This window comes from Pseudoliparis swirei, chromosome 7 (genome assembly GCF_029220125.1).
Source record: "Pseudoliparis swirei isolate HS2019 ecotype Mariana Trench chromosome 7, NWPU_hadal_v1, whole genome shotgun sequence".
NCBI classification, from domain to species: Eukaryota; Metazoa; Chordata; class Actinopteri; order Perciformes; family Liparidae; genus Pseudoliparis; species Pseudoliparis swirei.
Genome location: NC_079394.1, coordinates 15,002,926 through 15,026,297, shown reverse-complemented (window position 1 = coordinate 15,026,297; position 23,372 = coordinate 15,002,926). Strand labels below are relative to the sequence as shown.

At 43.7% G+C, this 23,372-nt stretch overlaps 1 protein-coding gene across 2 annotated transcripts in view; it reads right to left on the bottom strand.

Annotated features, from left to right (window-relative positions):
* The window catches only part of antxr2a (ANTXR cell adhesion molecule 2a), a 67,795-nt gene that overhangs the window by 23,744 nt on the left and 20,679 nt on the right, over window positions 1-23,372 (bottom strand). For both annotated transcript variants that reach the window (XM_056419405.1, XM_056419404.1), the window contains 6 exons: window positions 22,060-22,138; window positions 19,579-19,674; window positions 13,618-13,668; window positions 12,994-13,083; window positions 11,334-11,507; window positions 10,182-10,262 (listed from right to left, as the gene is read on the bottom strand). In XM_056419405.1, the coding sequence (XP_056275380.1) occupies window positions 10,182-10,262; window positions 11,334-11,507; window positions 12,994-13,083; window positions 13,618-13,668; window positions 19,579-19,674; window positions 22,060-22,138 (571 nt within the window). The remainder of the gene's footprint in view (window positions 1-10,181; window positions 10,263-11,333; window positions 11,508-12,993; window positions 13,084-13,617; window positions 13,669-19,578; window positions 19,675-22,059; window positions 22,139-23,372) is intronic.

Below are 23,372 nucleotides of genomic sequence, written 5' to 3'. Positions count from 1 at the left end.
CTTTTATTTTGTAAACCTCTGAAACCCAACCCAATGTTTCTTAAAGCTGCTCTGAACCTCTCATGCCCAAAGTTACAGTGTGTTGATAGTTGTTATTGGACAGTGTTGAGCACGGTGTGTTCTTTAAATAAAGCTTTGTTTTTTACAATATTCTACTCAAAACCTCTTTTCTTCTCATTGTTGAGTGCTATTTAAACTGCGCCCCCCCCCAAAAAAATTCACCAGCCGCCACTGGGTGGGACACACGGGAAGAAGAAGACTCTCACGTACCCGCCCTGTCTAATGGACTCAAATACCCGGCCCCGAAATCCCAAAGGCCTGTGACAAAACACACACACACACACACACACACATCCCCTGTTCATTAGGCCGGTTTGCATCATCCCGGTGGAAACGTCACATGTCATCAGAGGCTCCATTCTTTATCACTTCCTGCGCTACAGACAGAGTAACCTTCACAAACCTGCTGCCCGCAGTTCTACGTCTTAATTAGGGAGCACTGTCAGACACCCCCCCCCCCCCCCCCCCCACACACACACAGAGGCTGTGGAGGAGAAGTTGTGGCAGTGGCACTAAAAGGAAACGTTGAAGCCAAGTTCCATCGTGCAAAACAAATGTGATTAAAAGACAAAATCATCTGGGGAGCGAATATATATATATATATAATATATTATCTAGAATATATTATCTAGAATATATTTATTATCTATATATTATATTTAATATATAGATAACATATATATTGTATATAATATATATATAACATATATTTTACACATATTATATATGTGTTATATATCATATACATGTGATGTATACATAATGTATATAGATATAATATATACTATATTTATATAATATTTATATATATCATAATTATATATAATATATATAAGTATATTGTATTATATATAATATAAATATAGTATATATACTGTAAATATATAAATATATTGTGGTATATATATATTATATTTATACATATATAAATATATTATATTAATATATATATAAATATATTGTATTATATATATATAAATAAATATATTATATTGATATATTATATAAATAAAAGAAAGTCTTTTAATACCGTACTACTTTAATGTGTTTGACACAAAACATTCTGTGTTTTAAGCCAAAAAACTTCGGCTTCATTTTGATTTAAATCAGAAACCATTTCATCAAAAGAAACAAACAAACTGTGTTCACAAACGCGTGAATCTAAAAACAGATACACACATCTACACACTAAAACAACACAAAGGTACGAGGGCGTCGGCCTCTCATTGGTCCTCAGAGCCGGTCGTTGACCTTGAAGAACTCCTGAAGGTTACACGTGTGGACCTCTGTGAGGTGGAGGGTTTGAATAAATAAAGACTTATTGAATGTTTCTCTTTTAGAGGGAGAGAGAGAGAGAAGGAGGGGGAAGCTGGAAGAACAAGTTGTGTTGGCGACTTGCTCGGCGAGAAAAAAAAGAGTAAAAATCCGGATTAGCGGCAAAAAGAAAAGAAAGAAAAGAAGAAGAAGGGACAGATGACGGGTTAACACTATTAAGACTGAGGAGGAGATGTTCATCTGTGATCCTGAACAGAGGGATAGACACTCAGACACGAATAAACAGACAGACGGAGGAGGAGAAGAACAGCAAGAAGGAGAAGAACAAGAAGAAAAAGTAGAACAAGAAGAAGGAGGAGAAGAACATCAAGAAGAAGAACAAGAAGAACAACAACAAAGAGAAGAAGAAGAAAAAGAAGAACAAGAACATCAAGAAGAACAAGAAGAAGAAGAACAAAGAGGAGAACAAGAAGAAGAAGGAGTAGAAGCAGAAAAACCAGAAGAGGAAGAAGAACAACAAGAGGAAGAACCAGAAGAAGAACAAGAAGAGGAAGAACAAGAGAAATAACCAGAAGAAGAACAAGAAGCAGAAGAGGACAAAGAGGAGGATGAGGAGAACAAGAAGAAGAGGAAGAAGCAGAGGAGGAGGAGGAGAAGAAGAGGAGGAGGACTTAAGCATTAATCAACATCATCATCATCGATCAGTGGAATTGAAGGTGACGATCAATTGTAAAAGATCAAACTGTCACTGAGGTTAATTAACTATCATCGTTACCATGGTAACGTCTATTATGATGATGGACGACGAACTGGAGGAAAGACGAGAGGTTTAACACCTACAGAATAAAATAAATAAACTACATCTGGAAACTCTTCAATCAGCTCCTCTCAGTCACTGGTGGACCGGAGGTTTACTTCAGGAACATTAGATTATTGATTTAATTTGGTCTTTTACTTCAACGAGAAGAAAACATAAACAAATACACATCGAGTTGTTTCATTACTTTTTCTACTAGATAACGTCTCATTTGCCTCATTTGCAAAATCGAAATTTGATTTATTTTCGAAATAATTATGATCTTAAATCTAAGAAGTTTCATCTGAGTTCGCATGTTGTTCTCTATTCGCCTGCAGCGTACACAACATATCTTTATTAAAGGGACATTTCACCCCAAATAAATACAAATGTTGCTCTCATAGCCACGTTACAATAAAGACAAAGGGTTGAGAGAGTGACAAAAGTTGCAACACAAATAATTAATGAAATAATTGTGAATCTCGTTCCTCCGACATGCTCCTCATCCTCTGAGGTCACTTAACGACCAATCAGCGTCAGACAGGATTAAAACGGGTTTAAATATCTGTTGGGCCTACAGTTTAGGACTAGAGGCCTCGCCTCATTTGCATGCTGAGCCTCATTTGCATAATTGTTACATATATATAAATATATATGTATTAAAAGAAGAAGACAAAAGGCGTGGAAGGCGTTAACGAGGTGGAGCCAGTTAATTGGACGAGGAGTGACTGTCCTTTAGTGCTGACGGGGATGCGGATAATTCACTTCAATGAGGAGGGGGAGGGGCCTAATGTGGAAATAAATAAACAATAATTAACTGTGAAAAATCTGTCGACTCAGCGTTATTGAGACAAGTGTCAAAAAAATAAAAAAATTTAAATGATAAATTAATATGTATATATATTTTTTTAAATACAAATATCATTTTTTATATAGGTTTAAATATATATATTTATATATAGATATATATGTATTTATATACATATATATATAATACAATTATATATATTTAAATATACATATATCTTTTTATGTTTTAAATATATATATATATTTATATAAATATATGTTTATATATCTATATATATTATAACATTTTAAATATTTAAATATATATTTGTAGATATGTTTAAAAATATAGATATATCTATACGTATATAAATATAATTTGTATGTATTATATATATCTATATATATATATTTATATCTATATATATGGGGGGGGGGGGTTCTGACCATAACAATCATAACGAGGCTGCATTAGAGTTAAAGAGCCTCTGACAGGCTGATCCTGTTTACATGTTTATTCATGAGTCTGTTACCACAACATCAACCTGGTGTTACAGGGAGCGCTGTGCGAGGGCCTGTCACTACCTATTAGCTGCCGCCGCCGCCGCCGCCGCCACCGCCACCACCACCGCCATCATCATCATCACCGCCACCGCTTCATGTAGAGGAAACAAGCTGATTGAATATTCACTGTGAACATATTCACTGCATAACACAACCTGCTTCTTTAAAAGAAGAATAGATTACTGCATGTACTGTATGTGGGGAGGAGGAGGGGGAAGAGGAGGAAGAAGAGGAGGAGGAGCGGGAGGAGGAGATGAAAGAGGAGGCCTTTAGAATACATTACTGCATATACTGTATACGAGGAGGGGGAGGAGGGGGAAGATGAGGAGGAATAAGAGGGGGGAGAGGAAGGAGAAGGGGCTTTAGAATATAGTACTGCATGTACTGTATGTGAGGAGAAGAAGAAGGAGGAGGAGGGGGAAGAGGAGGTGGAGGAGGGGGAAGAGGGGGAGGAGGATGAGGGGGAGGGGAAGAGGAGGAGGAGGAGGGGAAGAGGAGGAGGAGGAGGAGGCCTCGGCAGAGCTGACGTTAACAATAATGTAATTTAATTAAAGCGTTGGATTCCCAGAGGTCCTCGACGGGGCTTTGATTTTAATAGGTGATGAAGAGGAGGAGGAAGAGGAGGCGGAAAGGGGTCTCGGGCGCACGGGTATGGAGGACTTAAAATGACTTAAGTATAAATAAATAAATAAATGCATGAATAAATAAATAAATGCTTAAATAAATGTATAAATAAATAAATACAGGAATAAATAAATGCTTAAATAAATGTATAAATAAATACAAGAATAAATGTATAAATACAGAAATTAATAAATATAAGTTATAACTCAACAGGACATCATTAAATAAATGTATTTCTACATTTCTGTATTTCTTCATTTATTTATATCTCTATTTATGTGTCCACACGTATTTCTTCATTTATTTATGTGTGACATTTATGTGTCCGTATATTCAAATGAGCTGGGCGGTCCGAACCTCATTGTTGAACAGGATTGGTCAAGTCGGAGAGCAAGACAGACGCAATCGATCCCTAGCACTTGGATCTGTAGACGAACAGCGTTTATTTTGCATTCTTGTCTGTACATTCTAAATACTACTGTTGTTGAGTCACGGAATGTAATTTAAGGATGTTTTTAGCCAAGAAGTTAGTAGTTTCAGCATCAAATCTGTGGTCGGTTTATCGAGATTCAGCCTAATAAGGATATGCGACGGAGATTTGAGGTCCTGCTCGCGGGACCACTGAGCTCCGCCGAGAGAAGACTGATCTCGGCAGGACTTTTTGAAATGCTCCGCTGGCTCTGACGTATCCGTAGCGGCTAAACATGAGATATAATTAGGTTTTGGAGGATCTAAAGAGCACAAAGAGTTTATTATTTATTAAAAGATAACGTTACGTCAATTTGACTGAGGGTTAAGATTCATAACTTCATATTGTAGCGACCCTGGGTCAGGAAAGCTACGAGACGTTGTGTAGTTATTACCGTTTATTCGTAGCCTACGCCAAACAACAGTGAACACCGCAACACATTCTACTCCACTGTAAAGTATTTTACAGTGAATAATTGGAGTAAATTCATGAGCAAGAACAGTTGATGTGGTGACGTCACAAGACCAGAAAGACCGTCCTGCGTCCTCGAGAGTCAGGACTCCCAAGACCAGACTCACAAGACCAGACTCCAAGAAAACACGAGTCTGTACTCAGTGTACTTGGAATTGATAAACGGCTGAAGTCAAAAAGCTGTCTAGGCTAACTTCTGCTAACGGTGAGCTGAGCGAGCCAACTACAGCATCATGTGCCAGGCAGAAGTAGTAGAGCATAACACACCAGGTGCATCACACTCCTGTGACCAATCATGCTTTAGACAGAGGTTCGGACCGCCCCAGCTCATTTGAATATACGGACACGTAAATGTCACACATAAATAAATGAAGAAATACGTGTGGACACATGAATAGAGACATAAATAAATGAAGAAATACAGAAATGTAGAGATATATTTATTTAATGATGTCCTGTTGATTTATAAGTTATATTTATTAATTCCTATATTTATTTATACACTTATTTAAGCATTTATTTATACATTTATTTAAGCATTTATTTATTTATTCCTATATTTATTCATGCATTTATTTATTTATACTTAAGTCATTTTGAGTCCAGTCTGAGGGGTTCTGGGTAAAAAGGCACCGGCAGGACATCAGTTTAGATCGTTTCAGTGCGTGTGTGTGTGTGTGTGGGGGGGGGGGGGGGTGCAGGTACCAACCCCAACCACCCAGATACAACAAGACCGATCAGCTAATGGAGAGAGAGAGAGGAGGAGAGAGAAAATATGCCTGATAGGAAATGGTTCAAAAATAAATGTGTCTCTATTCTAATGAACTCTTTAATGGAAACAAGCTAACATATTACACACACACACTCTCTCTCACACTCACACACACACACACACACACACAGCCCTACTTTATCTGGTTACTGTAACTCTCTGTTCTGGTCTCTCTCTCCTCGTGACCGGCGGTCGAGCTGTCACTACTGCGGCGCCGAGCCGTCGGACTGCTAACGAGGCCATGAGAGGACTAATGAGGCCCAGGGCTCACCGACACACACTGCCACACCAACACCACCACCAGATCACCACACCACCACACCACCAGATCTCCACACCACCAGATCTCCACACCACCACCGGCGGCTTATTCAAGTTTTTGTGAGTATTGTAAATATTTTCAAAATAAAAGGAAATGTAACACAACACTCTTGATTACCAATGAAAAGGTGCCACAAGTTGTCATATTAATACATTATATATATTATGTCATATTGCTGTTGATGGATGGAGGCTCACTTTCGCATTTCTACACTGTTAGTCATCTTAAAATACTCAGAGTGAAGCTCTTGCGCTATATTCACGTCTCTGAAGACCAGCGCTGACGTCTGATGACGATTGGCTGAAGACAAACCCTTAAGTCATGGATATTTACTGGTATTAAAGAAGCAAAGAAAGAAACAACTTCCTCCCACCTGCAGCACGGAGATGGTGGTCGGGGGTTAAATGTCAAGCATGAGTATCCACCCCCCCCCCCTCTAATCTCTGGTCTAGAGGATCATTTAAACTTGTTTTCCAGTTTGTTTACTTCCCATTAAAAAGGCTTTTATTGTGAAATGAGGTCTAGATTATGAATATACAGACGAGCGTCAGTCTGTCTTTCTTTAGCATATTGTCTCATCAGATGTTTAGGTACCACGTTATTCCTCATCTGGGCCTTTTATATTATTATAATTCTTATTATTATAACACCGAACAATGCATTTATTGACGCCTTTTAATTAGTTTGGGTAAAGATGTTCTCGCCGTATTCAGAGATAAAAGCAACAGGCGGGAACGCGTGAAGGAGGACGAGTGTTTGTGCATCTGTTTCGTCGTCGTCGTTGTTGTTTTTGTTTTGTTTTTTGTTTACAATACAGAGAAAGTGTTTGCTCCGCTTTACATACCCGGAAAGAAAGAAGCTGCTAAATACATTTATGTATGAGACTGAACAAACAATCTGTTGATGAAGCTCACTGATGAGCTCCTAATGCTCGCCGAGGCGTCTAGATATACGTCACATGGAGCATATACTTTTATACAACCGGAGGAGTCGCCCCCTGGTGGTCAGGAGAGAGAATGCAGCTTTAACACATGAAGCATAGACTTCTATACAACTGGAGGAGTCGCCCCCTGGTGGTCAGGAGAGAATGCAGCTTCAATAAATGAAGCATAGACTTCTATACGTCCTCTAAATGTGCCGTTGTGTGTCTCTAAGCAGCCGTTTCTTCCTGGATGGTTTCCATGGTTTCCAGCCTGCTCACTACGTACTGATCCTGTATCCTCGGCCCTGGTCCAATATTTAAATTGCTGGAGATATTACTCATCCCGCATTTGTGTGCAGATCGTTGATGCTTATTGCTAATTAAAAAACCTCAACATGGAAAAGTTTATATCATCTTTTCAGTTGTTTTTGTTTACGGATTAGACCAGGGGTGGGGTGGGGTGGGGGGGGGTGGGTGCAAGTGACTTTTTATTTGCTCCGTCCCGATGCGCGCACACTGCGGCGAGCGAGACAGAGCCGCCAATTTTTTTTAATGTCATGCGATCTACCAATACTACGCCGCGATCGACATATTGAGCACCCCTGGATTAGACTATTGTTTCTCGTCGTCTCCCACAGAGATCTCATTAAGTCTGAACCCAAAAGACAAGGCGATGTTCAACCACCGGGGACTGAAGTGGAAACCATAATGTTCCTATGAAATCCTAGTGTGTACGATTGTTCTTGAATGCATTGCAGGAAAGGGTTGGAAAAAGGTCCGATGTAGCAAAGTCGACCACGAAAGCAACATTGTTGCATTTTCCCGGCATGTAACATATTGGACACGCCCCCCCGCCCACCCATTGGCCGTTCACTCCTCCGACCATCTGCCGAGAGAAACTCTCATAGAAACTTGAGCTCCATTTTCTCCCAGAAGAAGTGACCCGGTGGCCCCCGCAGGCTGTTGACTGTCATTACACCCCAATGGGGTCAAAGGTTACATGCGTCACCTTCACGCCAGTCGAGTATTTAAACTGAAAAGGCAAAAAAATAGATCTGTTTCTTCTGGCTCCTAGCTGAGGAGCTTAGGAGGAGCTGCTTAGAAGGGAGGAGCTGAGGGGGTGATGAAGGAGGAAAAGGACCCGAGTGTGTATCGCTGTGACCTCCAAGGACAAGGAGAGCAGACGGTCACCTCCACCCTCGGCTTACGCCAGCCTTGACCTCGTTTTTATTTATTTTGTCTCCCCTCCTTACGCCTCTCTTTTACATTCTCCCTCCCTTCTCCCTCTTCCCTCCTTCTCTCCTCCACTCCCTCTCTTAATCAAACGCTCCCTCGGCACCGACGACGTGACCAACGGCTGTTGAATGAACGGCCTCGAGGGGCCTCGGAGCCCACGGCGGGGAGGAGGGAGGAAACACCAGGGGGGAGGAAGTAAATGAGAGGAGAAGGAAGATAAGAAGGAGGAGGAGGAAAAAGAGGAAAAGAAGGAAGAAGTGGAGGAAAAAGAGGAGGAGAAGGAGAAAGAGGAGAAGGGAAAATAGGAGTGAGAAGAGGAGGAGGGGGAGGAACAAGAGGAAAGGAGGAGGAAAAGGAGGAAGAGGAGGAAAAAGACGCTGCCTTCTTCTTCTTCTTCTCCTCCTCCTCCTCCTCCTCCTCCTCCTCCTCCTCCTCCTCCTTCTTCAGGGTCTCATGTCTGCCGATGCATCATTCATTGCACACCTTGTTTGGACGTTGTGTGGACAGCTGCTTTTAAACATTACCTCGAGTAGGAACGTGTGTGTGTGTGTGTGTGTGTGTGTGTGTGTGTCTGAGTGTGTGTGTGTGTGTGTATGGGAGGTGAACGAGAAAAAGAAAAGAAAACGCTCATGTATTCACAACGTCACCTCTACAAAAGAAAGCCGGATGGAGCACCAGAATAAGCCCCCCCCCCCCCCCCCCGGTCCCCGGTGCCGTGGCGGCAGATGTTGCTGTGTGTGCGCGGCGGCTCTGAAGCGTCCGCGGATCTCACCGACTTCACAGTCAACCCACATCAGATCTCCTGATTTGTGCCCGGGGGCGAGTTTGGGCGCTGCAGCTGTGCCCCCCCCCCCGCCCCTTACCTTTGGTGTCGGAGGCCCTCGGGCGCTAAAATGTGAGACCAGAACAAATAATAGAATCGTCTCTCTTCTGTATATGCTGGAGTCTGGCTCCGGGCGGCAGCACCGATGGAAGGGAACAAGGGAACAAGGGGGCGAGGGAGCGAGGGTGCTTGGCAAGGAGGGGAGGGGTGAAGGGGGAAGTCCCCCGTGCTGAACAGATGTCTGCAGACAACCTGCTTCTCCTACACCTGTACGAGTCCTCGCTGAAACATTCATGACCCTGGAGGGTTCCTGTCACCATCAAAGCTCCGCACCACTCCTCCTCCTCCTCCTCCTCCTCCTCCTTACTCGCTCCCTTCCTCCCTCGCTCCCTTCCTCCCTCCACTCTCCATTCTCCTCCTCCCTCACCTCTACTCTCCTCTCCTCTCCTCCCTCCACTCTCCTCCTTCGCTCCCTCCCTCCCTCCCTTACTTGCTCCCTCCACTCTCCTCTCTCCTCTCTCCTCCCTCGCTTCCTCTCCCCTGTCCTCCCTCAGACTCTCTCCCCCCTCGATAGTCAGGTCCGTTCTTTCGGGTTTGAGGTTCCCGACTCCCCAAGAAGAGGAACCGTTTCACGGTAAACGAGGACGTCCTACGTTCTCCTGAGTCCATGAACACAATGTCCACTAACCAATTAAAATGCTTCAAGCCCGTTTCAACCCAAACTACCAAAGATATCTGAACGTCTTCTTCAACCGTGGATGAGATGATGTTTTACTTCTCGTGATGCATCTTCTGCTTTTCAGAGTTATTCTAGAAGGAGCTGAAGTGTGTGTGTGAGTGTGTGTGTGTGTGTGAGAGAGTCATTACTTCCTGTGCAGCTTCTGCAGTACTTCCACTTGATTCACCGAGCTAGAGCTCCATGGTTTTCCTCACGAGGAGATAACGATGTGTTTGTGCTCGAGAAATAAAAGTTGGGTGTTTTTTTTTTTTAATCGATTGCAACTGAAAACACACACACACATATACACACACTGATACACACACACACACAGACGTACCTTTTCTGCGTTCGTGGGTCTCATGATGGAAACGCGGTCGTACTGGCGCCCGAGCAGTGCCCACACGGCGTCAAGACGACCCTGAAAAGCGAAATTACAAAACATAAAAACTGTAAATAAAGTGTTATTTTTAAACCTTTGTGACTAAATAATAAAAAGATTGAAGGACCACAAACTAACTTTTTAAATCCTTTTAAAATATATTTTTAAAATTATTTAAAAAGTTTAAAAACATAACTTTCTGATTTACAACTTTACGACGCTCTTCGAACACATCGCGGTTGTGACGAAAAAACAGCCGAATCAAAGCCTTAACCCTTGTGTTGCCTTAGGGTCATTTTGACCCGAATCAATATTACACCCTCCCCCCGCCTTTGGGTCATTTTGACCCGATTCAATGTTTCACCCTCCTGTTACCTTTATATTTACTAACATATTTTACCCTTTGGGTTCAATTTGACGCCAGCAATTAAAACTTCCAGAAAATTATTAGAATTAATATTGTTTTCCAAGTTTAAGTGTGAGGCACTTTATGTTTGTTTGTTGACTACCGAAAGAACACCGACATTAAACATTGAATGGGGTCAAATTAATCCTAAGGCGGGGGGAGGGTGTAATATTGATTCGGGTCAAAATGACCCTAAGGCAACACAAGGGTTAAATTGTGGAATTTAAAACAAAACTTTGTAAATAACTTTTATTTTTTTGATTGTTGGTAAAAAAAAAAAAAATCACAATAAAAAAAAAATACAATTAAAAAGAAATGCAACTTTGGGCCTTTTTTCTCTCTTTAATAAATAAAAACTAAATGAAATTGTATTCTTTTTTATTTAAATTAGTTTTGATTAATAAAATCTCCCTCCCAAAAAAACTATCAATAAAAAATGTGCATTAATTAATAATGCAACTTTTGCCTTCTTTCTTATTGTCTTTTAATAAATAAAAACTGAATAATATTGAAAAAATATATATTTTTTTGTTTTGAAGAATAAAACCCCCCCCCCCCCCAAAAAAACTATAAATGAAAAAAAAGAAAATGTGGCATCAGGGAGCTGTCAGAGGCTTTCAAAAGCTGTAAAGAGCGAGAAGGTTGACCTCTGACCTCGGACCACTTACATAATAAATCAAAATGACAGTAACTGAGCCACTCACCTTGATGGGCGTGTACCACTTGTTCTGGTTCCGGTCGGCGGCGGTGGGGCCGGCCTTCGGCGTGGGATGCCTGACCATCGGCTCCTCCGCGTCCTCCGGCACGGACACGACGGCATTCTTGGCCTTCTCCAGCCGGGCGCCCTCCTCGGTCGAGCCCTTCTCACCCCAGCGCACCTGGACCCATAATCGGCATCAGGTAACCTAACAATGTCCCTTCTGGGCTACCATAGCAACACTCAGGGCTCATTCGAAGCCAACGAAAACACAGAGATTCTTAGTCTTTTTTTAAACATAGCTGTCAATAACATATTCTAACGGATTCGTCTAAATTTGACACGCTGGCCCTTTAAGAAGGCGATCGAACTGCTTCCACCCGACTATCATCCATGAGAAACCTGTTTTTGCTTTTCTACTAATAAGCCCATAATTAACACAATGTGTCATTGTGCGAGCGTGTGAACCGCCGCGTGGTCGTTAAGCTGTCCGGCTTTAAAAAAAATGTTTTTAATTGAATGCATCACATCTGTTGCAGAAGGAGGAGACACGAAACATCGAGGTGATTAATTAGCGACGCCGTTTTTCCGAGCTCGTAGGTTAAGCCGACAACACGGAACAGATCGTCAGACTCGTCTACGGGGCCGCCGCCATGAATAAAAGATACCGTGGCGTTTGAAATACTGGCGGCGGAGGTGGCGTCTTACAAAGTGTGTGTGTGTGGGGGGGGGGGGGGGGGGAGGCTTCAGAAGTGGAGACGGGCCTGTCGACGGGAATCAACCTGCCGGAGGAAGACGAGAGACCTGGGAGGGGAAAGAAAGTAAAAGCTCCCAAGAGGATGCTGGGAAATCCCCGGCTACGCCGCCAACTTCCTCGGTAAAAGCAGCGAGGGGGGGGGGGGGGAGGAGGAGGCACCTGAATTCTCTTCGGAGGAGGCGCATAACAAAAGGTAGCTGCCAAGGTTTGGGATAAGAGGTGTGAGGGGGAGGGGTTGTGTCACTCAATTCCGTCATCCGCGGCTAAGGACTTGATCCAATCAGGACGCCTGTCACGTCGGAGACATCGGCGTCCTGACGAGGAGGACGGCGTGCCGACGGAGGGACTCCTCACTCTCGTCAGCGGGTTTCTCCCCGATGCGGTTCCCGTGGCAACGGGGTCACTTCCTGATCTCTGGGATTTGATCTTCGTGGGATTTCAGTTTGCGGTTGTCGGATTAAAGACGCCTGAAAGTTGTATGTTTATTTATTTTTCCATCGTCGTTTTTTTCTCAAGTTTCTAACGTCCCTTGAACGCGTCACGACGACCAAATAAAGAGCGATATAATCGCATTTTTTTTTATAAATAAATAAAAATAAGATGCGAGTGACTCCACTGAGACCGACGGTCACGTGACAAGATGCCTAAATGTTTTCTTTCTAATCGTCGTATTTCTCAAGTTTCCAACGTCCCTTGAACGCATCACATGTAACGGACGTGATGACGATCGAATCTAATCTCTAAAGAGCGATTAAATTCAACCTGAGTTTCTTTCCCGATTTACAGTATTATTAATTTATTATAAGTGAGCCACGACTTTTATATAAGAAGACGAGGCCACAGCGGTTAAAACAAACAAACAAACAAACAAACGGTAGGAGACAAAGAGACGAAGGTTTGGGGCTCTGACCTCCATGCGTTTGATCCCTCCTGCTCCCCTTCCTCCGTAGTACGAGGCGTCCACGGTCGGCCACTTCATCTTGGACAGCGGCTCCGCCTCCTTCAGAGGGACAAAAAGACGTGAACGGACAAAAAGATGAGAACGGACAAAAAGACGTGAACGGTGATGTGTGAATTATAAGGAAGGTCTTCAAATTCCCATTTGTTGATATATCAGAAAGACATTTATGTCATTTCATCAGAAGGGGAGGAAGAAAAACTAAATTCTGAGCTTTTTTCCTCCAAAGGATTTCCTTTTTACAAACTAAAGATACGAGTCAGATGTTTATAACACAAGGACATCCTTCATCTTAAGGACAAATGGCTTATGCAACTTTATTATTTTTCAAATCTGCTGAAATTCCTTTCTTTCAGAAAGAGATGAAAACTTTATACGGTTTATTTAATGTAAAAGTGAGAGTTAGGCTTAGAGCTAAACTAGGCTAAACTAGGCTAATCTCTCCTCACTCGAAAATAAATAAAATGCTCGGAGGAACTAAATCAACGGGTTTTTTTTATGATAATGTTGTCGTATAAGATTATCAATAAAAAATACTATTTTAAATGTATGTTCTACCCACAGCAACATACTCACAGGTGGAGGAGGACGGGAAGGTGGAGGAGGCGGTGGCGGATCTTTGATGACCTGGATAAACAAGAGGGGGGGGACAACGAAAAGAGCGTCAGCACAATATCCGTCAGGAGACACGCACACGCACACACACACACACACACACTTGTCAAGGCGAGCCCAGACGCGGCTAACGGAGGTGATTGGTGACAGGTGAGTCAAGCGGAAACGTCCCAGAGCAGCTCGCCGCTGACTGCTGATTACAGCTTGTAAACCAACATCAGCTCCTTCCTCCAATAATAAATATAAATAAATGAAAGCTGAAAACCAACTTGTTGACAAGGCGAGGGGGGGGGGGTCGCTTAGCCCTTAATTAATTGGACGGGGTTCAGCGATTCACCCCCCATCATAAAGTCCTAAGGAGTTAATTAGCTCCAGTGTGTGTGTGTAGAGACGAGTGAAAACACACACAGGAGGGGAATGAAAAGAAATAAAAGAAATGCATCACCGCCAAGGAGCTGGTCGTCCACCATGAGATGAAACTATCAAGATGATCAATTCATCATCAAATATTATCAAGGAAATCATTATCGTAAAAAATATTTCTTTTTTTTACTCCCAAATTGCTTTTGTGTGCATATATTACCCTTCTTTTAAATATATTACACTTCTATTAAATATATATATTTTTAAAATGTTTTAGCGCTTTGTGTCCCATTTTTTAATAACCAATTTATTGATGCGTTTGCTACTTGGAGGTAAAACAAGCTGCTACGTTAATAAAGTTTATTTCATTAAATAACTATTAATGTGACGTTTTAAACTACATAAATACTTTTTGAGTACCGAGGACGTTTATCACGTTTAGTAAAGATTAAATGATAATAAAATAAAGTTGTTTCCCTCTAACAGTTCACAGTAGCCGGCCTGTAAATATATATTTATCATATAATAAAAACAGACGCCGTCGTGATGACTGCTGTGTCGCTCAGCTCGAGCAGCTGTTTCATTTGCCGTCACACCGCCGTCATTAGAACGATGGGAAATAAATCAATTAGGGTTAATTAATCGCTCGCTCGCTCACACACACACACACACACACACGCTGATTAACGGCGCCGCAGCCACGCCTTATTATCTCTCTCCATTAAGTGATTACGCAACATATTGTGGTTGTGAGTAAGCCCGCCGTGGCTCGCTCTCTTTCCGCGGTTACCTGGACGACAGATGTTGGAAAGCGGCGTGATTAAAAGAACCCGAACCGCAGGACACACCAACGCCGCCTGACACCAGAGCGCCCCCCCCCCCATATGTCCCTCTCCCATAATCCGTTCCCACCGTCAGGCCGCGAGGCATCAAGCTGTTTTTCGGGGGGATTATCTGGACGGCTCAGTGTCAGGAAGCATATTTAGACACATTTATCTTTAAAAATCATATTAAACATTTACTTTACTTCTTATAATCTTTATATTTTTACTCTTTGTTGTTTGAAATCAACTTTTTATCCATTTCAGAAACTTTATTTATTGCCATTTTATTGTTGCAATCGGTGTCCGAATTTCTTATTATTTAATTATTTAACACTTAATAACTGTCATTCTATTGTCTCTTTGGTGGTCCAATCAAAAGTGTCTCTCTTATCTAATTTATCATTATTGTTTTACACTTCATAACTGTCATTCTATTGTAATGACAATTATATTGTATTGTCATTACGATGTATTATTATTATTCTATTGTATTGTTATATTATTGTGTTGTCATTCTATTGTCTCTTTGGGGATCAATCAAAAGTGTCTCTTATATAATGAATCATTATTTTATGACACTTTATCACGGTTATTATATTCTATTGTCATTCTATTGTCTCTTATCTCGTGAATCAACAACAGACAAGAAAAGAAGATTGGCGCTCACAACTTATTATGAAAATAAAACGAAGCAATCAAGAGATTATTGAAAGAATGCATCACAATTTATCGACCCCCCCCCCCAAAAAAACTCTCCCGAACGGTGGGGCCACGGCGCTCTGAGCCTAATTTCCAAAAACAAATCATAAACAAAGAAATTACCACTTCCACAGCTTGTGTGACCTCTCAGTTGGCATTGTGCCACGTGTGTGTGTGTGTGTGTGTGTGTGAGTGTGAGAGTGTGAGTGTGTGTGTATGGCAGACTGGGGGTTTAAATATTAACCAGCCACACATGGCCTCCTCTTCCTCACCAAGACAAACACGTCCGCGGCCAGACGTGCTGCTGCAGGGGGTTTACATTTTAATGCCTTTGTTGGTCCTCCAGAATATGCTTCCATCTCACCCTGGAGGGGGGGGGGGGGGGGGGCTCCCTTCAGGTCCACAGAGCCAGGTGACGGCTATCAGTTAGCGGGGGGGGGGGGGGGTGCTTCATCAGATCCCAGTAGATGTGAGAAAGGAAAACAGACCAGGAAGCACCATCTGTAGCCCCGAACGGTAATCTGCTGTGTGGGCTTTGGTGAACGCTTTAGCGGGTGAGGGAGTGAGGGGGGTGAGAGGGTGAGGGAGGGGGGGGGGGGAGTGAGCCCCCTGTATAAGGGGAAGATGAGAGAGAAATAACAATGGATCCAAGAAAGAAAGAACAGCTTCCATCGGAGGGGTTTGTGTTAATTTGGGTAACGGTGACATGGATCAATGTATGAATGTATGAATTAATGTATGGATGAATGATTGTATGAATGAATGTATGAATAAATGAATGGATGAATGAATGGATGTATGAATGACAGTATGGATGAATGATTGTATGTTGAATGTATGAATGCTTGTATGAATGAATGGATGAATAAAGAAATGTATGAATGAACATATGAACGAACGAATGAATGAATAAATGAATGTATGAATGAATGACCTTTGTGACCTCCACCCAGCCTCTGAACTCGAGTCCATATTAATGCGTTTTGTTCATTTATTTGTACTGGAGGATTTTAAAAAGGCATTACCCGCTCTGTCCACTAGAGGCATTATTTTCCGCCACATCGTTAGCGGGATGCTAAGAATAAAAAAGTAAAAACAAACTACGCAAACTGAGGATGTCGTTCAGTTAACGATCATTATCTCCGACTCCGTTATCGTTATTACAGTTTTATCGGTTTATCTTTACGCTTTTTTTTTGCATTTGAACTTGATATATTTTGCCTGATTTAGTAAAAGCAAAAATATTGAATTTTTTTTCACATCCCGGATTTAGCCCCCTCCCTCATTCATGTTGAACAGAAGAGTTTGCAATCGCCAAAGAAAAACAACAACAACAATAGGAGGAGTACGAAAATGAAACTGGATTACTCAAAATATAAATATCTGTGTTTACTAAGTATTTTATGCCGGAACGTCAGATGTGATTAAATCATAAATAATCTCTGTGATTAATATTCATCACTTCAGTCCCCCGGTAGGCCCCGCCCCCTTCCTCGTCTCTCACTCGTCACACCCACGTCCAGGAAGTGGGTTCCTCACTTCCTGTTTGTTGCTTGGCCAGCTGATGGATCGTGGTAATCGGGAGGTCGAACACATGTTGGACACTTCCCCTTTAAGAGCAGTAGACCCGGTTAGCGCTGGGCTTTCCCAGCGGACGTGAACGTTACACGCTTCTCCTTTAAGAGCCATAAACATGGTTAGCGCTGGTCTTTCCAAGCGGACAACCCACTGCCTGTATCGCCAACCATCTCACCTCCTCCCTGCCCTCTCTTGCCTCCTCTTCTCCTATCTCTCTCTCCTCCTCCTCTGTCTTCTCTGCTCTCCCACTCTCCCTCTCCCTCTCTCCTCTTCCTGTCGTCCTCTCTCCTCTCTCTCTCTCTTCTCGATCTTCTCCATCTCTCTTCTCTCTTTCTCCGCTCCCGTCCGGGAAATCTCGTTCGAGAGGGCCGAACGGCGAAAAAGCGGACTGAGAAGAATCAAATCAAGCGAGCGGAATGAAGACAATCAAATCTCTTCTCTCCCTCTGCTCTCTCTCCTTCTCTTCCTCCTCCTCCTTCTCCTCCTTCTCTTCCCTTCTCCCTCTGCAACCTCCCAAAAATTCTCTCTCCTTTCCTCCTTCCAACCCCTCCCCCCCCCTCTCCTCCTCCCCCTTTTCCGAGCCACTTTGTCGACTACTCCTTTTTACATTTTGATTCTTCTACTATACCTCCTCCAAACAAAACCATCTTCTACTCCCCTCAACCTCTTCCTTCTCCCTCTCTCACCTCTCCTCTTTTTCCCCTCTCTCCTTCTTTTCACCCCACCCCCTCCTTCTCCACACCTCTTTCCACCTGCGCCCTGACTCCGCCCACCTGACTCTTCCTTCCCCCCTCTCTCCCTCCTCTCCCCCTCCTCACCCATCCCCTTAACAGCTCCCCTTCTACATCCTATCTCCTAAACCTCTCAACCTGAAGCTGAAACTCCTCCTGAAGTCTGAAGAAACCAACTCTCCTCTAGTCCTGAAGTCATCTTCTTCCTCTTCTCTCTCTCTTCTTCCTCTCCAAACTTCTCTCTTTTCTCTCTCCCCTCCCCTCTCCACCTCCCCTCCCAACTTCTCCCTCCACACCTCACAGTCTCACTCTTGACCACACTGCTCTGGACTCGGCTCTGCACAGCAGCCTCTGAGCCTGTCCAGCCTCTCAGCCTCTCCCTCTGTCCCTCCTCTTCCCTCCTCTGTCCTTATCCATTGAACCTCCAGACAGATCTCTCTTCTCTGGGGATCTCAGATCTGATCTTCTCTTTTCTCTCTCTTTCTTTCTTTAGCTTCCTCTCTTCCACCCACCTAGATCCTCTCTGGATACTTGGTGTCTGATCTCTGTCCTCTCCGAGTCTCCTCTCCCTCTCCCTCTCTCCTGCCCTCCCTCTCCTCTCTTCTCTCTCTTCTCTCTCTCTCGCTTCTCTCTGTAGCGCACCATGCGCTCCATGACACCATAGCTATGCTCTTGCTCCAACTCGTCTTCGTCGCTTCCGCCGTCGAATCACCTGGCTCTCACTGATCTGCCTGTCTCTCTGTCTCTCTCAGTGGATGTCTGCTCACCACACCTGACCACACTGAGCTACTATTCCACTCCACTTCCTTCCAGCCCCCCCCCCCCACCCCCCCACCAGCGACAGTCCTGTCCTCACCCCCCTGACCTACAACCTCACTGGACTGCCCCCTCACCACTCCTGACTCAACTCTCCAACGCACACGACGCGCGCCGCGGACGACGGTCACGCTGACACAACATGAGGCACATACGAGAACTCAGAAGCTTCTTACTCAAGAGCTCAACAGATTCAGGCTCTGGTCTCCTTCTGCCACTCTACCTCCTCCCTCTCCCTCCTGCTGCCTCTCCCCCATCCCTGCCCAGCCCATCCACAATGCAGCAGCTCGACTGGTCTTCAGCTCCCACCACCCTCACCACCACACCCCACCCTCTCCCTCTCCTCTCTCCCACTGGTGGCTGCTCGCTTGCGCATCTTCAAAAACTGCCTGCTGGTGCTGACGGATCAGACGGATCGCCCCCGGCCCCATCCGGGACCGTACACACCACACACGCACACGGCGCTCGCGCGCGGCAACAGACTTGTGCCTCCCCTCCCTCCTGAAGCTAATCAAATCCAGAGACACTTTGCTGTCTCTCCTGGCTCCTCTGTGGTGCTCCTCCTCCCCATCAGGACAACACAGCAGTCTACATCTTCCTTCCGGGAGACTGAAAACACACCCGACCGACTATATCTGGATTAAAACACAGATTAGCACTTCAGTGGCACTAGATATACTTACTTATGGTACTTTTTGTAGTTCGACTATGTTGAGGGAAATGTTACCTGTCTGTTGTTTGTTGTTTGTTGTTCTAGTTTGAAAAATGCTTATTGTAAAAAGTCGCTTTGGATAAAAGCGTCTGCTAAATGACATGTAACATGAACGTCACACGCTCCCCCCCCTTCGAACTACAAGCTCATTTTAAGAAACAGCTTTTGAGATGACATCATGGTGAAGGCATCAGCTCACCAGGGTGCAGCACAGAGGCCAGAACCACCAGGCCAGGGCCAGAGCCAGCAGGAGCAGCAGCACCAGGAAGACCACCAACACCACCAGACCGTCAGACTGGGAGGAGGGAACAACACGGAGGGAAAATAAAGATTCAACTTAACCAGTGGTTTATATATATATTAGTGCTGTGAAAAATAACGCGTTATGATTAAATTACAGGATTAATTAGTTTGTTTTTTTAGCGCATGCGCAGAATGAGCTTCCAATATACCTATTTAATCTGAACTATGTCCCGCTCTGATGCAGACGGTCTGTTCATCGGTAATGATCCTTCCGCAGGTTCACCTACGCAAACCTTGTTATGACTTTTACTTCCTCTAGATCAGGGGTGCTCAATACGTCGATCGCGACCTGCCAGTCGATCGTGGCGTAGTATTGGTAGATCGCATGACATTTTAAAAAATTGGCCCGCCCCCCTGAAATTTCCGCCCGCACGTCTTTGTTCTTTTATTAAACTAAACGTCTGTTATTGATCGTCTCTACACAGCAGCATGTCATTTCTGTCTCTACGTGTCGCGTTAACACTTCTCGGCTCTCCGTCTCGCGCGCCGCAGAGCTGTGTGTGCGCGCCGGGACGGAGCAAAAGAAAAGTCACTCCCCCCGGAACCCAAAGACTTTGGTTCCCCGGACGCTGCCCGGCGGGTCATGAGAATAACGCCACCGGATCGCTAGTTGGCATCGTTTATGGTCGGAACTACGACGGTATCTGATCGTCTTCGAACCTCCGACTTTCGTTCTTGATTAATGAAAACATTCTTGACAAATGCTTTCGCTTTCGTCCGTCTGGCGCCGGTCCAAGAATGTCACCTCTAGCGGCTCAATCCGAATGTCCCCGTCCCTTTCATCACGGCCCAGTTCATGAAGAAAACCCACACAGTGAGTTTGCCTCAGCAGCTGCTAGAGGAAGACTCGAGGCCTTTAGATTGTATCATGGTGGAGTTAATGGTTGACAAAAAAGAGAAAAATGTTCTGTTTAAACATTCTGTTGCGGATGAAGATATATTAATGTTCCATATGGAAGAGAACTGCTAAATAACTGCTGAGTTGCAGCACCATTGGGTTTTTTTTAATGAATACAAAAAAGAATGTATAAATGTATATATCCGTCTTTTGTCATAAATCTTTATGTTCTCACAAAAATATAACGAGAATATCGGTAATATGTGATTAATCATGATTAATCCACAGAAACCTGTGATTAATTTGATTAAAATTTGTAATCGTTTCACAGACCTAATATATATATATATTAGTTGCATCCCTAATATATATATATATTAGGGGTGCAACTAACGATTATTTTGATAATCGATTAATCTGTTGATTATTTTTTCGATTAATCGATTAATCGGATTTAAAAAAATGTAATTTCAGGGTTCGTACGGTCATGGAAAACCTGAAAAAGTCATGGAATTTTTAAATGCCTATTTCCAGACCTGGAAAAATAATTTAAATATTTTTAAAGAAAATGTTTGGAAAAGTAATGCAAATGTGTTATATTCAAATGTTAATTTACACGGTATATATACGGTATGCTTTGGAATACTCATTGTGAGTTTAAATACAACATCTTCTCACTTGTTCATGCACACAGAGTTTTCACAAAATGTTTAATCATGGAAATTTGGTTTAAAGTCATGGAAAGGTCCTGGAGATCCACTTGTCAGCATGTGGATGAACCCGTCACAAACAGACTGACAGCGCTTTACTCGCCTGACTATTTGTGGTTTAACATGTCATACGCGTCGTTGAGGTGGCGTGGCTTATCTCCGTTGCTTTGCCCCGTGGGAAAATATTTTCCGTCATCCGCCACGGAATAATTAACCACTTTTTCTACATTATAATTCTTGTGGAAATGCCAGACACGTCGTAACATCTAACACCCTGGTGTCTGGGTTCATCACATCACCCGTAGGCGCTCACAGCTCCGTGAATGTCTCCGACGACGTGAATGACTTCCGCATCCAGCGCCACGTGAGCAGCAGCAGCCAATTAGATTCACTAACGGAGGAGCAGCTCAGCGCTGATTGGCTCTCACAACGCAGCGTTCTGTCTGTCCTCTCCGCTGTTTTTTCTGCTGTGCCGCTCTGCTCTAAACTCAACTTCTTTTATACTCCGCGACTTATTGAGTGCCGTAATAATCGCGCGATACAACAAATCGATAATGAAATTCGTTGCCAACTATTTTAATAATCGATTTTATAGATATACATTTATATATGTGTACCATTTGTACCGGTGTTTTCTTGAGTAACTAAAAAACTAAAAGGTGATTTTTCAAGATATTGAAGATATTTAAACCTTTTTTAATCGACAATTTATTTTCTTTCAGTTCTTTAAAAAAAGTTTTTAAAGAAATAATAAAAAAAACAGTCTGGAGTCACATTATAGAGATGCTCTTAAAGAGACAGTACAGGTGAAGTTTCCTCTCAGACTCACACAGGTGGAGGCGCTGATGGTGTAGGCGCTGGAGATGAAGGACTTCCCGTGGTTCAGGCTGATGAGGACGTCCATCGTCCTGCACAGAGGAACAGGAACTGTCGTCAGAGTCCATCAACTGAACACTAAACATTCACACACATCTTTATTCTTTCTTTCTCCCCAATAAGAGTCATTTCCTGTCAGGACTTCCTGTTAAACAATAAAAGAGATACATTGTAACGACGGGTTCAAACTCTCGTTAACACGCCGTCAGGAGGAGGTGACCTGAGCAGCAGTAACGAGGCTCCTCAACTCCTAGGACTTATTTAGAAGGTGTGTGTGTGTGGGGGCAATTAAAAATAAATAAAAAACACTAATGATGAACGGCACCGCAATTTCCATATGTCCATTACGCCCGATCCAATTACCACGAGTTTAATGACAAGTTGGGATATGGAACGGAGAGAATCTAACGGGAAGGACTGTGTGGTGTGTGTGCGTGCGTGTGCGTGTGTGGGGTGGCGTTCCTTGGGGAGGCTGGGATGGTAAAAAAAATCATTTGAAAACCCTGAGCCACGAAACAACCACAGCTCTTCTGCCTTGCTTTGGATTTGGCCCGAGGCCCAGGGGGCCACTGGGGGGCCGCCGACTCTCCCGCGGTTCAGAACAGATGAGCAGACCATGTGACCATTACTCTGGGGGGGGGGGGGGGAGGCTCCATATTTGCGCCTTTTTGGGGAGAGTGTGAGTGTGTGTGTGTGGTGGTGGTGGGGGGGGGGGGGGGGGGGTAGTAGAGGCTAAATTACCTGACACCCACGATACCGGCGGGCAGGTTGTTAATCAGGTGGAGGCGTGGACCCGCCCCCTTCTCCTCTAACACGGCTGGACATCTTTAACGCCCCCCCCCCCGCCACAGAGTCCAGTTCATCTGCTCCTTCATCTCCAGGAGGTCCGGAGGAGCAGGAGGAGGTCTGAGAGGACACGAGTCCACCGGAGACGTCGTTACGAAGTGTTGACCCAAGAATAAAATCCCTGTTTCCAGATTCTCAAATATTTTTAATGTGACTGAACATTTATAATCTTTTGGAGGACGTCTCCTCGTTGCTGTGGAAACAGAACGTATCTCACCAGAGCCGAGGACTCGAACCGCCGACCGACCCGGAAGACAAACCGTATCTCTGTCCCTTTGACTCTCTGTCTCTTCCCTCTGCATCCCGGCCTCGAGTGGCAGAGGTTCTGACGGATACCGGACGAGTTCCAGAGCGCCATTTGTGCAGAGCGGCGTGCTCTCTAACAGATGGGCTAATTACATATAAAGAGGTTTAAACTAA